Raw genomic sequence first — 18,552 nt, forward strand, 5'->3', positions numbered from 1 at the left:
ACCTAGTAAACATGTGAGTTTATTATTAAGTATGTACCTACTCCGTCTACGTAAATATGGCCAGTATTTGACAGATATGTTTACCCTGACAAATGAACTGACATGTGAAAAGTATATAAGTCTTTCCAGATCTGTCGTATTTCAGGTATGACAGTTAAAGGGCATTTGACTCCTTCTAGCGCATAGGCAATGATTTGTCTTTTAAAAAAATGTCTGATGTTTAATATGACAGTGATGAAAGTCTGTTAATTTACTTCTTGTTCAATATTAAAATCTTCGAAATTCTGTGCTGAAGTAGCACTCCCCACGTATGTCTTCGTCACGTGATTAACACAAGCGAGCACCTGCATATTATATACACAAAAATATTTCACATATACATTTACGAAACGCGAGAAAAGAATCTAGACAGGTAAAAAATGAAAAGAAGCATTTGCGAACTTGCAAATTGCACAGATATATCTGAAGGTTTCATAACATTATTACTTGGCAGAAGTCTTTTTTATAACATGATTATTTGGCAGGAATTTATTTTTAGATAATGCATATTTATTTTATTACATACTCGTTTCTATTCCTCGTTAAGTTACACTTGTACCGGAAACGTCAATATTTTTCCATACACTGACGCCTGAATTTCATATCGGGTGCGTGACGTAATTCAGTGATTGTTCTTGCACTATTTTTTTTTCTATTTAGTCCAGTATTGTCAATCCTATTCAGGCTATTGAACATATTTATGATATTCACTTAATATTTATACGTGTATATGCGTATGTAATAAAAAGGTTATTATCTTTGCATCGGGAAATATGCACTCGTTCTTCAGCGGAAGAATATTGCGCTCCTAAAGTCGCGCAATATTTTCGCTGAAGAACTCGTGCATTTTTCCGATACAAAGCTAATAACCTATAAATATTAATCTCTATTCTACAATATCAAATATTCAATGCACGGGTTAGTTACCACGCCTCATTGATTAATCTGAAATAAGACCAACCATGCACCTCTTGATTTATAAATATTCAAACTAGAAGGAACTGCGTTATGTCAGCTCTTAGACTAGCCATTAGATTGATAATAAAGAATTTGTCCCAATATTTCAACTTTTGTAATTTTTCTGTTATTTTATGTGGTAGTGACAAATGTAAGTCTATTTTAGAGATTTTCCCAGAGATTCCCAGAGAACTGGTTGTAGCCAGCACTGTAAGATTAAAGATGAGTAACAAAATAAACAAGTTGAAAATGTACATGTTTTAATTTCACACCTTGCTGCAAAATCACGAAGTAAAAGTTTTCAACAGGGTTATCAAAGAAAAACAAAAGTGACAATAAATAATTAGACATAAATAGACAGTTTTGACTGGCAGGATCCAGTGAGTACCGGAATACTAGACGTGATGTTTACAGAAACACTTTGGGGACAACCATAATGGAGTGCCTTGATTATCTATTTACTTGTTGAAACAGTGGCTGCATTATTTATATACTTTGTAACTAATATTGTTTTATTTGCGGATGAATTAATGAAGTTATTTATGTCCATCGTTTATTCTTAATCAGTTAAAACCTTCAATAAACATATACGTTCAGGTGTATATGAAACATATGGGCCATTAAAGCCATACTTCTCTCAGCCAGTATAAAAAACTTTCATAAAGTTGTTGGGGTGTTATTAATGTCTTTTTTACATTTAACCCGACATCAAGTTTCGAAACTACCGCATATTTTTCAAAGTTTCATGAAGTTTAGACTGAAAACCAAAAAAATAACCCAGCTTCAAACTTTGCCTAAATTTCCGTAAGACAATAATCTTGACTAGATTTCATAAAAATCGTGTAGTAGGCATGTCCTGTTGAGTGCAACAAAGTTTTGCTAATAATATGACCAAATACCCGGTATAAGATGTCCCATCTGTGCTTCCATATCGCGGGAATAAGGCAGAAAAACAGTAAAGTCGTGATGTTACGTCATAGGACCGAGATAGGAAAAAGCTAAGTCGTGGGAATGAAATACAGAAAAATTAAGTCTGGGAGCGAGATAAAAAACAAGAAGACCATGATGGTCCTGAATCGCTCACCTATCCCAACATGACCCAGTGTTGAACTAAGTATGACGTCGTTATTTCTATTATTTGACATAGTGACCTAGTTTCTGAGCACATGTGACCTAGATATCATCAAGAAAAAAAATTCTGACCAATTTTCATGAAGATCCATTGAAAAATATGGCCTCTAGAGAGGTCACAAGGTTTTTCTATTATTTGACCTAATGACCTAGTTTTTGAAGGCACGTGATCCACTTTTAAACTTGACCTAGATATCATCAAGGTGAACATTCTCACCAATTTTCATGAAGATCTCGTGAAAAATATGGCCTCTAGAGAGGTCACAAGGTTTCTCTATTTTTCGACCTACTGACCTAGTTTTTGATCGCACATGACCCAGTTACGAACCTGACCTAGATATCATCAAGCTGAACATTCTCATCAATTTTCATGAAGATCCATTGAGAAATATGGCCTCTAGAGAGGTCACAAGGTTTTTCTATTTTTAGACCTACTGACCTAGTTTTTGACCGCACCTGACCCAGTTTCAAACTTGACCTAGATATCATCAAGGTGAACTTCTAACCAATATTCATGAAGATCTCCTGAAAAATATGGCCTCTAGAGAGGTCACAAGGTTTTTCTATTTTTAGATCTACTGACCTAGTTTTTAACCCCACGTAACCCAGTTTCGAACTTGACCTAGATATCATCAAGATGAACATTCTGACTAATTTTCATGAAGATCCATTGAGAAATATGGCCCCTAGATAGGTCACAAGGTTTTTCTATTTTTAGACCTACTGATCTAGTTTCTGACCCCACGTGACCCAATTTCGAACTTGGCCTAGATATCATCAAGGTAAACATTCTCACCAATTTTCAAGAAGATCTCGTGAAAAATATGGCTTCTAGAGAGGTCACACGGTTTTTCTATTTTTAGATCTACTGACCTAGTTTTTGACCGTACGTGACCCAGTTTCGAACTTGACCTAGATATTATCAAGATGAACATTCTGACCAACTTTCATAAAGATCCCATGAAAAATGTGACCTCTAGAGATGTCACAAGCAAAAGTTTACGCACGGACGGACGCACGCACGCACGCACACACGGACGACGGACGACGGACACCGCGCGATCACAAAAGCTCACCTTGTCACTTCGTGACAGGTGAGCTAAAATGAAGTACAGACTCGATTACTGCGTTCAGACTACGTTTTTAATCCTATATTTACTTGGGTTTATTTTTTAAACTCGTTTGCGTCCATACTATATGTAGTGTAAAACGTGAATTATGTAAAGGTCAAGTGGGTTCTGTAATATAGTATTAAAACTACCTCGGGAGGTGGTTTTAATACTATATTAAAAAGTAATACTACATTATTTTACAAGTGTGAACGCAAATGTGAGTTATAACTGGTTTTACAATCCAAAATCCCCAGATCTTACCTTTAGGCGGAAGAATACCATGTGTTTCTCTTTTGTATCAAACAATTATTGATGCTATGACTAGCAAAAGTAATTGGAGTGTTGATGAAACAAAAACATTAAATTGCGATATGGAGTCATGCTGATGCTCAAAATGGACTATAGATGGAATGAACGGAAATTCTTAGATGAACACAGAAGTTTAAACATTGATGACTCCTTCTTGTTTCTGTCACAGCCTCCTTTGTAACCTTTTTTGCTTATTGCAAAATATTTGTTTACTTCCAAAATTGCATGTATATATCTAAACCACATTTCTTTGCCTAGTGTGGACGCAAACTAGATTACATTTTGATGGGTTTTAAATGTCAAATACCAATTATAGCCAATTAGTGCCTGATAAAAATAAAACCGATCTGCTAGTGTGAACACGATATATGTCTATGGAAACAGATAAAACATAAACTCAGATACCCCTTCTGCGCTTCCGTAAATTGTTGACGACCATAAACATGTCTAATGATTTTACATCAGTATTTTTACAATGCTACAATGACACCTGAAAATTATTTTCCTTACGATAAGTTAATAAAGATACATATTCTGTAAGGTCAACATAGTGCTGACTTTACATTTATCACAGAAACTTTGCCTTGCCTGTTGTGAATCCGATATGTTACGGCAGATAAAACGGCATGTTCTAATCTTTGGAATGGCCTGACTTGGCAATTTTCAACCGGGCCAGGCCAGTGGAGGCGGCCATAGTTTCCAATGTTAAAACGTTTTAAAGAAACCGACATCAGCAACTAAAAGAGTGTCGCATTTCACGGAGGAGGAACTGTTACACGAGACTCGGTTGTGGAGGATATCATGTTACAGATTTAGGATGCTTCTGTTACAGTATTCCTGGATAACGTTACAGCATTCGGAGGATAATAATAGCTGTCGGTATTTTGTTTGCCAAAGATGTGGTAAAGACTTATCTCTTTTTCCAAAAATAAAAATTATTTTTCTAGATCAGTGATATGCACGTCTGTTGAGACATGGCTTAACCTGCGAAACACAGTATATTGATGTCAATCAAGCGTTTTATGAAAAAATTCGAAATTTTGATAGAAAAATATCTAAAAGAAACTGATTAAAAGATATTCCAACCGTATTTAATGCAAATTTGCATTGATTAAAACCCTCTTCAGGCATGGACTTATAAAACGAAGTAGAAAAATTACTGTTGATCTAATATTTCGTGGTTTTATAGAATGTTGCAGTTTAGCCGGATATGTTACAGTTGTGGGGTGCTGCTTTTGAATGTGTTACAGATTTAGGATGATACTTTTTCCTTCTTCAGGATTCTGTAGTTAGATGTAAATACTGCTAAACAACATTTATTTTGTCATTTGAGGCAGTCAGACATGTACTAGAGTGGCGTTGCTGTAACGATGTTTAAAAACACAGGAAAGTCCACCTAACGGGAGAAGATGTCGGTTGTGATATGTCAAGAATCACATATGATGAACAGTTGATGATACAAGTTATGCAGAGTAAATCTCCCATGCCTTTTTCATGCAAATTGACCGGTCGTTTGAACAATCTCTAAATACATCGGTTGTTAAATGTTTTTCCATAACGTTACCTCTAAATAAATCACCAAAGACATCGCGGAGCGAAATCGAAAAATGTTATAAGTGTGTATTTATTTATATTCACATAGATTAGTTACTTTCGTTCAAATCTAAAAAGAGAGTGAGTTACTATGTTTATAAGGTAACTCCTAATTTTTTAACAACCCGAATTTAATGTGCTCGTGCTCGCGTTACCCAATGCCTACAGTCCTGAGACATGCCTTCTAATGGCACACAGTCCTGAAAAGCCCTTGCCACCGTCTTACACATAAAGACAAAGACGCATATACTTTTAGATGAAAATCCTGAAACATTATCCATTTTAACTATAAACTGCGTATAAAATCCTCTGTTAAATGATTTAGGCTCCTAACTGTGACCAAACAGATTCAATGCTTCAGATTAGCCTATTTGGTTGTGCATGCTTGCCAAATCTTCATTGCGCAGATGCATATCTGCTTGTAGGCAGCTACGCGCCTGCAGGTAGACTATGATTCGATGGTTGTTCCAACAGTAAACACGTATACATGTTTAACAAAAAAGAATCTTTTGTTATTTGAAATGAAGTTTTTATTGCACATGTGCGAGTTGTCGTGAGAAAAGCCAATTAATTTCTTAAGTTCTCCATTACCGATTCCGAGAGGATATTTTCTTTTAAGCTTATTAGTAATTGAAATCGTTGATAAAGACACGCATTGCCAAGCTCTTCTGAAGCTAGGACACATCGTTTGCTAGCTTAATACATGTAGCATAAACAGGTACTATTTATGAAAGAACAGCTTATTAAAGTGCAAACGACGAGTCAATGCGAATTGGTGATTATGGTATCATATACATTAGATATAGAACACTAGCTTTCCATTGAAAATGTTTATATATAATTTATTATATATAGCTGTTGAATCAGATTTAGAATTTCGAAATTAGAAAAAAAATGCACTTGGTATAATATATTTGTTACATCTTACAAAAAATCCCGCATAATTCATGGTATCTAAATTTTATTTACTATCCTGGTATTGTATATTGTCAAAATGTATTCCAAAAAGTATCATCCTAAATCTGTAACACATCCAGAAGAAGCACCCCACAACTGTAACATTCTATAAAACCACGAAAAATTAGACCCACATTGGTTTTTCAACCTCGTGTTATAACTGCATGCCTAAAGAGGGTCTTTATCGATGCAAATGAGCATAAAATATGGTTGAAACATATTTCAATCAACTTCTTTTAGATAATTTTCTATCAAAATTTCGGATTTTGTCATTAAACGCTTGATAGACATCTATATACCGTGTTTCACGTGTTAAACCATGTCTCAGCAGACGTACATACCATTGATCAATAGAAACAATTTTTACTTTTGCAAAAAAGAGATAAATATTTACTTTTTTTTTAGCAAACAAAACACCGACAGTGATTTTTATCCTCCGAATGCTGTAACGTTATCCAGGAATACTGTAACAGTAGCATCCTAAATCTGTAACATGATATCCTCCACAACCGAGTCTCGTGTAACAGTTCCTACCCCGTGCATTTGGACCTGTTTTATTTTCTTATTGAGTAGATTAACAATGTCTGTCATATCTAAAATTTCATTTTTGATCAAAAATATTTATACCAATGTTGATCCAAGAGGAATGCACTGGCAGCAGAAGGGTAAAATAATTGCATTGCTTTTTATCTGTAGAATGGACAGAATATCCTTACATAAAATGGTACATTAATTAAGATCAGCCATCAGATTTTCTTAATGTGAACAAAAGTAATAGTGCTTTTCAACATTATTTCATTTAATTACATCTTTTGGCAGTGGTAACTGAAATTAGGCGAATGTTGATGCACACGAAATTAATGATTCTCCAGAGGCACTGGTGGCCAGGAATGCAGAAATTTGTCTGTTTGACCTGCAGTGACTTTTAAATACAAATAAACATCCTGAAACGTTTGGAGTATGCGCAGTGTACAGTCATTATATATTTTAGTACATTGTCTTTCGGGGAATGACAAATTGATATTTGTATATGTTAAGTTTTCGCAAAATCTTGCCTGACCTGACCTGGCCCAGCTGGGCTCATCGAGCCAGGCCAGGCCAGGCCAGAGATAAGAACATGCCAGATGAAAATGATCAGGCCAGGGCATTAAATGATTTTGTATCTGTTTGGCTTTCATTGAACTCGTTGTAGTATATTAGGACTAAAACACCACAGACTCTTACACCGAAAAGTATTACAAGATAAAACGTATTAATTTTCTTAAATCTTTGAGTATTTGACTGTCGTTAAACATACGATTCAGTTTTTTTTTAAATAAAACACATAATCTATATATGTGTTCTAAGGAACGAATAGTGTAGAATAAATTTAAGTTTTTGGGGGAATTTTCCTAAGCAACGAATTTTGAAACAGAGATTCAAAGAGACGCGGCAAATATTCTGAAGACAGCAGAGCAAAACGCTTCGTGCATGGCTGAGTTTCTAATCGACTTTTCATACATCTTATCTGGCTATTTTAACATGTCAATGCTTCTTCTCTACAGCTGTCTTACCCATTAGACGCTCGAAGAACATTTTATCGGGAAATAAATTTTGCCACGGTTACTATGAAATCCAGCCTATGTTTTGAAATCTTATTTTAAATAATAAATAAAGGTTAAATAGGTTAAAACAAAAGACATGTAAATGAATTGAATTGAATATAGTGGTACTGCACTTCAGGTATATAAATCACAGAGAAAATGTTGCTCAAATTGGCACGTTTACATAACAAACTTTCCAAAGATTTTCTCTAGGAAATAAAAAGATGGTGGAAAAATTTCGTTAAATACCATGCCTTGTGTACAAAGTGACACTGAATTGTAAATATTGGTCAGAAAAAGATGCGTTTGTTATCCTTACATTACTAGAACTAAATATTATTATTATCGAAGAAAAACCTGAGCGCCCGCCTTGCCCCTCTAAATTTTATAATGAGACATGGCATCTCTTTTTTTGATAAATCAGTATAAACACTATTATCGACTATAAACTAAACAAATCATTTTGCACCCGTCAAAATATCAAAAATCATAAACAGAATGAAATTAAACTGTTGCTCACCTTTTTCACAGTCCATTTTTTCCCTTCTGGAACAAAGCCAGTCTGAAATTTTCCATTGTATGACTTTTTCGCGCGGTTTACCTTTAACCTTCCGAAATGTTTAACGATTGTAGCTCGGTGTACAGCGAAGAGTCAGCTGAATTCTTAGTATAAAAGTAAGTTAGAGAATGTAGGTTACTTGCAGTGAGAACGTATCTATCACATTGAAGACAAGAAGTCGTTTATCATTCGCGGCATGAAATCTTTTTCATGAAAAAAAAGTTATCAGTCCGTTCGAAGTAGTGCCGATAAAACAGTTCTTGCTCTTTATCATACAGATAAATTTTATTGAAAAAAGGAATGGAGTAGGCCTGTATCTTCATTCACGTTTCTCAAAGTACTGCCTCCTTGATACAATTTTATAGCAAATAGAATTAATTCGTTAATAAAATGACATGTTTTGTAAAATTGTAAATCTTGTACTCAATGTGCTGTAGAAAATGAGTATCATTTCTTGTTCGTATGCCGTATTTAAAAATATGGCTTGGTTAGACTAGTCCCTTTACTATGATCCATTTACCAGTTATCAGGGATAAGAAGGTACACATAGTGTCAGGTAGACTGGCATCAGTCGTTAGAGGCATTAAAGGGAATTCCTATATTTTTTATGCGCATCTTTCTGCGCAGCCGATATTATGTAAGGAAAAAGTGAAGCAAAGTCAACATTTGTTGAAACATTTGATAGACAATCTTAAATATGAGGATAACATTTTTCAATAAGTTTTATCAGTAATCAAATTTTGATACTGGTTTATGTTGTACTGACATGTATCAAGCCTGACATGTATCATGCAACTTGCCATTTGTGGCTGTGTTTTGACAGCGCATTTTAGTACCAAGACAGTATATTGTTCATATAATGTTAAACAATTAACTTTGTATTGATAAGACAATATCTCCTCTCAAATAATTTAGTATTCAATTATAGAAAGGATTAAGAATTTTTTTAACTTCTAGAAGATATAATCAATTTGGTCAAGTTCATGTCATTTTTCGTCTGAACAGGTGTTGTACTCAAGTGGTCTTAACATACAATTTAGCCCGGTGACCCATATTTTTTTCGGCCATTTTTATGTTCACAATACAATTATCTGTACACAAGGAAAACAGAAAAAAAAATCTATGATTTTTTTTTAAATTAAAAAAAAATATTCATTACTAAGCTGAGTATTTTTCATTGAAAAAAGTTCACAAAAGTGAATATGAAACAAGATTTCTTTTTCATTTGTACCCATCATTGTAATGATATTGTATATAAACCTTATTGTGCTGTCTTGATTCATGTTTTTGTTGGTATTTATATAAAAAAAAGCAGAAAATTATGAAAATGTTGAAAATCGCTAGTAGTTTCAGCAACAGTGGGTGTGTTCAAAACAATTTTTCACAAAAACAAGCTTGGTGGCCCATTTTTATTATTTGTTCAAAATTTCCTATCAGATATGTGAATTTGAAAAAAAAAAATATCTGAAATAAAAAAAAACTATAGGAATTCTGTTTAAACTCATTTAGAAAAGTCTATTGTTAATAAATTGTCAAAATTACAGCCAAATCGAATTATGCAGTCACTTACTTTAATATATTTTAATACCTTAACCCATTTAGAAAAATTGTATATGTAAAACACAGATTTATAAAGATACATACAAAATGCTTACAGATAAAACGTTAGAATTTAAAACTGTAGACTGTCACGGCGGAAAGAGATCAAAAGAAAGACTTACTGTTTTAGTTTGTTCCATCATGAGTGGAAGCGACAAGCTGCCATTGCTTGTCATTGCTAAAGCAGCTAAACCTTGGTGCTTCGAAAATGTGCAAACACTGCCCACAAAATACGAACACAACAAAAAAGCATGGGTGACGTCAGAGAAATTCAAATCTTGGCTGAAAGATCTTAATCAGCTAATGAAACGGAAAAAAAGAGAAAATTGCAATGATTATAGACAACTGCACAGCTCACCCAAGAGTCAAGAATTTAGAAAACACAGAGTATACCTGCCTCTTAACACAACCAGTGAAACGCAAGCCAATAGACCAAGGCGCCATACAAAACTTGAAGACTCACTATAGAAAAAGAAGCGTTCTCCGACTAATACACAGTATTGATAACAATCCAAATTCGAAATAAATGTACTTCAAGCTCTCCGCCTGCTTCGTCAATCATGGGACTGTGTAACTATAGAAAACTGCTTCCGCCATGCCGGGTTCGTTAGTGAAACAGAATCAATACGAGATGCCGAAACTGAGTCAGAAACTGATGAATTTGACGACATCCCCATAGCAGACCTGGCCGTTATAGGGGATCGTCTAGTTCTCAAAGAGTATCTAAATTTTGACGAAACAATAATAACATGTGAACCATTGACCGACGATGATATAGTCGCAGAGGGGTGCTAGAATCACGTGACCAGACTATAAGGGATGAAGAAGAAAACGACAACGATTCTCCTCCGGAAGCTCCAACTCCAAGTATCCGGAAGAAGCTGTGAATTTGATATCAGTAATAATGCGGTATTTTGAATCAAACGAAAACAATGACACTAAACTTAGTTAAATTCGTTCAATTCTCTTAAACAATGTACAGTGTTGGACTTTTTTATGAGAGAGAAGATAGATAGATAGATAGATCTTAATTACAGAAAAAAAAGTGTGTACGCATACCATGTGTTAGTGCATCCACCATGTTTTATGCTCACTGTAAATGTTTTATCATGACCCATTTAATGTATCGATTGTCATGTGTTGTATATATACTGACCAAAAAAGAAACCTCCGATTTCTATACATAGTTTTTTAATGTTAGAGAAAGAAATCAACACGTCAAATGGCCTACATATGTTCGGGCGAACAATTATGTGTCAGATAAAAGCAATTCTAACTCTTATAAGATTTTCTTTTATATAAACAAAAACGGATTTTACCGTGTATTGTCTTGTCGATTAAAACAACCTACTTTTGACTATTCCGCCTAAAAAGGATTCCAGATTAGTATCCCTTCCTGGTGTAATTCGAACGTGTTAGAATTATTAATGGAAATAGATTTTAGTTTTGCGTGCATCTATTTCCCAATAATAATAATAATAATAAATAAAATTATTCGCGTTTCGAAATTACTTTTCTTGGTAGTTTATCCCAGTACTAGTTTGGTCTGAAGTTTATGCTAGTATATTTGGGCGCTCTTTGTCACGTGAATTTCGTGAAATATTTCGGCGTATATAAGTGTGAACTGGTATTGTTCTCACCACTCGAGGTTTATAATTGGCAGCAAACAGTCTGTAATTCAGTATGAACGATTCAGAAAATCACCCAAGGATTCGTTATGGGACCTGAATGACTTCTTCGATGAATAATTCTATGAATAGAAACATGAGAAGTGGGATTTTAGAGAAGATTCACAGAGTGAGCTGCAGTATACGACAGGAAAGAGGAAGGTTGCTGGCGATTTCAATGACGACAGAAAGATCCAAAGAGCTGAAGAAAGAGTTAGGGTAGGCTCGAGAAGTTTTGAAAGAATCAGACACAGTCGTCTGTCAGTAGTTTTGAACCTGTGGACATTGCTGTAAGTCGTTTGAATTAATTTTCATAATGTTGAAATCGCCCCTTAGATGACCACAATGTATGCTTTACCATCGATGTTATATAAAGACAAGTCCGTTAATCTGCACGTTAAATTCATGAGAACATTTATTACACAGGTTAATAGTTTAGAGCAGAGATCAAGCAATTTGTTATTAATCGTAAACAAATAAGCCTATGTTAAGGCGGATTTATCACATACTCATGATACTGGACTAAAATAAGTATTTAGTTTTTAGCTCGACTATTCGAAGAATAGTCTAGCTATTCTACTCACCCTGGCGTCGGCGTCGGCGTCGGCGTCGGCGTCGGCGTCACACCTTGGTTAAGTTTTTGCATGCAAGTACATACAGCTATCATTTAAAGGCATATAGCTTTGAAACTTATTTATTCTTTTTCTAGGACAATTACCAACCTCACTGGGTCAAGTTCCATAACTCTAACATGTATTTTGAGCAAATTATGCCCCCTTTTGGACTTAGAAAATTTTGGTTAAAGTTTTACATGCAAGTTACTATCTCCAAAACTAATGCAGATATTGAATTGAAACTTCACATGTGTCTTTGGGGTTATAAAACTATTTGATAGCACCAAGTCCCATAACTCTGACCTTCATTTTGGCCAAATTATGCCCCTTTTGGACTTAGAAAATTCTGGTTAAAGTTTTGCGTGCAAGTACATACAGCTATTACTAAAAGGCATATAGATTTGAAACTTATTTTTTCTTTTTCTAGATCAATTACCTACCTCACTGGGTCAAGTCCCATAACTCTGACATGTATTTGAGCAAATTATGCCCCCTTTTGGACTTAGAAAATCCTGGTTAAAGTTTTACATGCAAGTTACTATCTCCAAAACTAATGCAGATATTGAATTGAAACTTTACATGTGTCTTCGGGGTTATAAAACTAGTTGATAGCACCAAGTCCATAACTCTGACCTTCATTTTGGCCAAATTATGCCCCCTTTTGGACTTAGAAAATTCTGGTTAAAGTTTTGCGTGCAAGTACATACAGCTATTACTAAAAGGCATATAGATTTGAAACTTATTTTTTCTTTTTCTAGATCAATTACCTACCTCATGGGACAAGTCCATAACTCTGACATGTATTTTGGGCAAATTATGCCCCCTTTTGGACTTATAAAATCCTGGTTAAAGTTTTACATGCAAGTTACTATCTCCAAAACTAATATAGATATTAAATTGAAACTTCACATGTGTCTTCGGGGTTATAAAACTAGTTGTAGAATCAAACCCATAACTCTGACATGTATTTTGGGCAAATTATGCCCCCTTTTGGACTTAGAAAATTTTGGTTAAAGTTTTGCGTGCAAGTACATACAGCTATTACCAAAAGGCATATAGCTTTGAATCTTATTTATTCCTTTTCTAGGTCAATTACCAGCCTCACTAGGTCAAGTTGTATAACTCTTAACATGTATTTTGAACAAATTATGCCCCCTTTTGGACTTAGAAAATTCTGGTTAAAGTTTACATGCAAGTTACTATCTCCAAAACTAATGCAGATATTGAATTTAAACCTAACATGTTTCTTCGGGGTTATAAAACTAGTTGATAGCATCAAGTCCCATAACTTTGATATGTATTTTGGTCAAATTATGTCCCCTTTCGAACTTAAACTCTTTTGATATTTAACATTTTGGGTAATAATTTCCTGCTTCTGTGACAATATTTCGAATAGTCGAGCTTGGCTGTCTTACGGACAGCGCTTGTTTAATATAGGGTTTGTTGTGTTCATATAAGTTTAAAATGCTAACTGGAATGTTCTCTTAGTCTTTTCGAAGCTTTCGGTGCACAGGTGCAGCCAGAGCTCCAATGGCGGGATTACAAACCGGAACAAGATATATCGTCTGCTATGTCTGTGGTAACGTGGGACGATTTGCTCGACAAGCTAGAATCCACAGTAGCAAAGCCACTGACGAAAGTCAACATCATTGAGAAGATGATAAGTATTGCTTTTATTCATATTATGCAGACGTTAAATGCCAAGCGAATTTCTGCAAATCTAACTTTGTGTTTCCGTAGCAGAAAACTCAGTGAAAGGCAGACTGAAAAAAGTATTTCACATTTTAGAATTAATGCCGATACAGATATCCTTTTTGTAATTCACTATGGATATGTTACTCTTTTTATCAAAAAAAAAAAAAAAAAAAAAAAAAAAAAAAGCCGCCGTCATTTGTTTTTAAAGAAAAACAGGTCTGATCTAGAAAATTTTGTGATTTTATTTTTCTGCTGTTAAAGATTTTGTCAAAAAGACCTGAAATGCGAGTCCTTTGTCGGTGGAGATTCATTTTAAAAGAAAAGTTTGATTCTAGATTTTAGTGTATTTTAAATAGAGTAGTTTATTTTTATAATGTTAGTGAATTGTATGGACCGTTTTTCTAGTGAGTACAATAAAAAGTTGCCTCTATACAATTCTTGATTTAGGACCTCAGACACGGAGGCTTTCGACGCTTGTTCCGTTTCTTGGAAAATTGAAAACGATTGGTTAGTTCCGCCGGTATTTCTTATACTCAAGTGTTTAAATTTCTTCTTGGTTTTGTAAAGCTAGAGGTACATTGGTTGCTCCTTACCGGCCATCTAACCCCCAACCCCACCCTGCGTTTTGCGCACGTTTTGTTTTCAGAAGGTTTTAATCTTTGATTAACCAGAAACATATATATACATGGGTATTACAAGAATTCTATATTTGGTACAGTAAAGTTTAAAACAGTGTGGCAAGGATTTTTGACAGTTTAACAGTTAAAGTCTAGTTTGAGATATCCCCCTTGTTAAGTACCGTGGGAATTTTAGATTATTTCATTTTAGCAGATGTAATACCAATTAAAATTTATGTATCATCCTTGTGTAAACAGTGGTTGAAATACTATTGGTGTGTTTATAGAGACGTTATTGAACATTTATATTAAAAAGGTCTGTTACAAATTATAAATTTGATTTAAAGAAACAGTTGATCTATGTGTGTTTCTTACATTACATGCGATATTTACCCGCTGTTGATAATAGATTAATCCATTTGTACAGGTGTATCACTAGTGGTATGCAGTTTTTACAGTTACATAAACATCGTTATAAAGAGTGACAATTTAGTTTCACTTGTCTGCGTCTGTGACAGTGTATATCATATTGAAATAATGACATTTGTTTGCAGATTTGTTTAATACACACAGAAGATGAGAAACTGTTAAAAGATGAGCAGATATGATTTCACCGTAACTGTTTGCTTGTTGGAGGCAAAGAAACATTTACATCTCTTGAATTTAAGAAGTTCCGTGACTGGTGTGAGAAAGTGACGTTACCTGGTTCGCCATTCACTGTGGCATTCATGATTGTACTTTGTGTCTATAAGTGATAGCTGTTGCAGTAAGTCAAAGTTAAACATGGTTTTCTACTCTATTAATTGGTCATACGTTCTGTCAAATGTACAAAATCCTTGTACCGATGATTGAAACTGTTTAAATGACTGTAAAAGAATAACTGCCAGAACGGTGGTAAAGAATTCTAATATTATGAAACAGTTTATTGAACATTTCTGAGAGCAGTTCCCTATCTGATTTAAGATTAGATTATTTGTTTATTTATTTATATATATTTTTTTCATTTGCCGGAATTTTAAGAATCAATGAATCACTAAGGATTTCAGAATGTCATTGTTAGATATAGTAATTGAAAGTCAGACACTGTTGTTCTTAGAACGGAAACGTATACCGGACATTCCTCCTGCCTTGTCGCTATCTTAGAAAGATATATACGAAAACCACTTATATCATTTTCTTCAGAATATTTTTTCGTTCAGACATTTTCAAGAAAAAGCTTAATAAACGTATGTTTTGCGACGTGATTCTGACAGCCGCTTTCTTATTCTTCTGTTCATCTTGGTTTAAAACAAAAACTTCAGTTAGATGTTTGGACTTCATTCTTTTCGGTCAGGGGCTGATACTATGGTTGCTAACAGAAGTACTTGTGAGAGGTTGTGGCAGAGGCATGGCAGGTGGAAATGTGCCATCAAGAGATGGCTTTGTGAAAAACTCTTTGAAAGATGTCTTTTTGTCTCTCATAATTAAGACTTTTAAACATATCAGGTTGAATTTATTGCGTGCATTTTATTTTTCTATATGTTACACTCTTAAAAGATGCTTGAGACTATTAACTTGAGGTTAAATAAATATGGTAATGTCATACTGGGTTTTATTTACATCGGAATACTGTACTTAGTGTTTTACATGTAACAGAATTATCTATATTGTTTAACTTACAGTTGCTGGTAGCGGAATGCTGCAATGTATGCATTACAAGCAGTTGAATGCTGTGTTATGTGCTCTTCTTGCAGTGGTATGCTACGTTAGGTTATTTTCAAGAAGCGGAATGCTGCATTAGGTTATCTGCAAGCCGTGGAAGGCTGCGTTATGTGCTCTTCTTACAGTGAAATGCTGTGTTATGTGCTCTTCTTACAGTGGTATGCTGTCTAAGGTTATTTTCAGGTGCGGAATGCTGTTTGCAGCGGAATGCCGCGTTAGGTTATGTGCAAGAATGCTGCGTTTCGTGCATTTCTTGCAGTGGAATACTGTGTTAGGTTATCTTCAGGCAGCGGATTGCTGCGTTATGTGTTCTTCTTGCAGTGGAATGCTGCGTTATGTGCTGTTCTTGCAGTGGAATGCTGCGTTATGTTATCTGCAAGCAGCGGATTACTGCGTTATGTGCTGTTTTTGCAGTGGATGCTGTATTTGTTTATCTGCAAGCAGCGGTATGCTGTGTTATGTGTTCTTCTTGCAGTGGAATACTCCGCTATTTTCAAGCAGTGGAATGCTGCGTTATGTGTTCTTCTTGCAGTGGAATGTTGCGTTAGGTTATTTTCAAGCACTGGAATGTTGCGTTATGTGTTCTTCTTGCAGTCGAATGCTGCGTTATGTTATTTTCAAGCAGTGGAATGCTGTGTGATATGTTATTTTCAAGCAGCGGAATGCTGCGTTATGTGTTCTTCTTGCAGTGGAATACTCTGTTAGGTTATTTTCAAGCAGTGGAATGCTGCGTAATGTGTTCTTTTTGCAGGAATGCTGCATTAGGTTATTTTAAGAAGTGGAATGCTAATTTATGGAATATTGCGTTAGATTATTTTCGAGTAGTGGAACGTGCGCTATGTGTTCTTCTTGCATTGGAATGCTGCGTTAGGTTATTTTCAGGCAGTGGAATGCTGCGTTATGTGTTCTTTTTGCAGTGGAATGCTGTGTTAGGTTATTTTCAGGCAGTGGAATGCTGCGTTATGTGTTCTTCTTGCAGTGGAATGCTGCGTTATGTTATTTTCAAGCAGCGGAATGCAGCGTTATGTGTTCTTTTTGCAGTGGAATGCTGCGTTATGTGTTCTTTTTGCAGTGGAATGCTGTGTTAGGTTATTTTCAGGCAGTGGAATGCTGCGTTATGTGTTCTTCTTGCAGTGGAATGCTGTGTTAGGTTATTTTCAAGCAGCGGAATGCTGCGTTATGTGTTCTTTTTGCAGTGGAATGCTGTGTTAGGTTATTTTCAGGCAGTGGAATGCTGCGTTATGTGTTCTTCTTGCATTGGAATGCTGTGTTATGTTATTTTCAGGCAGCGGAATGCTGCGTTATGTGTTCTTTTTGCAGTGGAATGCTGTGTTAGGTTATTTTCAGGCAGTGGAATGCTGCGTTAGGTGTTCTTCTTGCATTGGACTGCTGTGTTATTTTATTTTCAAGCAGCGGAATGCTGCGTTATGTTATTTTCAAGCAGGGGAATGCTGCGCAATGTGTTCTTCTTGCAGCGGAATGCTGCATTAGATTATTTGCAAGCAGTCGAATGCTGCTTTATTTGCTCCTCCTGCAGTGGAATGCTGCGTTAGGTGCTCTTCTTGCGGTGAAATTTTAAGAAGTGGTATGCTGATTTTTGTGCTCTTCCTGCAGTGGAATGCTGCGTTATGTTATCTGCAAGCAGCGGAATGCTGTGATATGTTATCTTCAAGCAGTGGAATGCTGCGTTATGTTATTTTCAAGCAGCGGAATGCTGCGTTATGTGTTCTTTTTGCAGTGGAATGCTGTGTTAGGTTATTTTCAGGCAGTGGAATGCTGCGTTATGTGTTCTTCTTGCAGTGGAATGCTGTGTTAGGTTATTTTCAAGCAGCGGAATGCTGCGTTATGTGTTCTTTTTTCAGTGGAATGCTGTGTTAGGTTATTTTCAGGCAGTGGAATGCTGCGTTATGTGTTCTTCTTGCATTGAAATGCTGTGTTATGTTATTTTTAGGCAGCGGAATGCTGCTTTATTGTCTTCTTGCATTGGAATGCTGTGTTAGGTTATTTTCAGGCAGCGGAATGCTGCGTTATGTGTTCTTTTTGCAGTGGAATGCTGTGTTAGGTTATTTTCAGGCAGTGGAATGCTGCGTTAGGTGTTCTTCTTGCACTGGAATGCTGTGTTATGCTATTTTCAAGCAGCGGAATGCTGCGTTATGTTATTTTCAAGCAGAGGAATGCTGCGTAATGTGTTCTTCTTGCAGCGGAATGCTGCGTTAGATTATTTGCAAGCAGTCGAATGCTGCTTTATTTGCTCCTCCTGCAGTGGAATGCTGCGTTAGGTGCTCTTCTTGCGGTGAAATTTTAAGAAGTGGTATGCCGATTTTTGTGTTCTTCCTGCAGTGGAATGCTGCGTTATGTTATCTGCAAGCAGCGGAATGCTGTGATATGTTATCTTCAAGCAGTGGAATGCTGCGTTATG

The 18,552-nt window shown here is 35.5% G+C and overlaps 1 protein-coding gene across 2 annotated transcripts in view; it reads right to left on the reverse strand.

The window, feature by feature from the left end:
• The window catches only part of LOC123560798 (sodium- and chloride-dependent creatine transporter 1-like), a 42,744-nt gene extending 34,290 nt beyond the window's left edge, over positions 1 to 8,454 (reverse strand). The window contains exon 1 of one of the 2 annotated variants that reach the window (XM_053552830.1): positions 8,202 to 8,445. In XM_053552830.1, coding sequence (XP_053408805.1) covers positions 8,202 to 8,217 — 16 coding nt within the window. In that variant the 5' untranslated portion in view covers positions 8,218 to 8,445. Of the gene's footprint in view, positions 1 to 8,201 lie in introns of both variants that reach the window. The other variant, XM_053552832.1, reaches the window with a different exon arrangement.
• Between the last annotated feature and the right edge of the window lie 10,098 nt (positions 8,455 to 18,552).

Source organism: Mercenaria mercenaria, chromosome 10 (assembly GCF_021730395.1).
Source record: "Mercenaria mercenaria strain notata chromosome 10, MADL_Memer_1, whole genome shotgun sequence".
Taxonomy (NCBI): domain Eukaryota; kingdom Metazoa; phylum Mollusca; class Bivalvia; order Venerida; family Veneridae; genus Mercenaria; species Mercenaria mercenaria.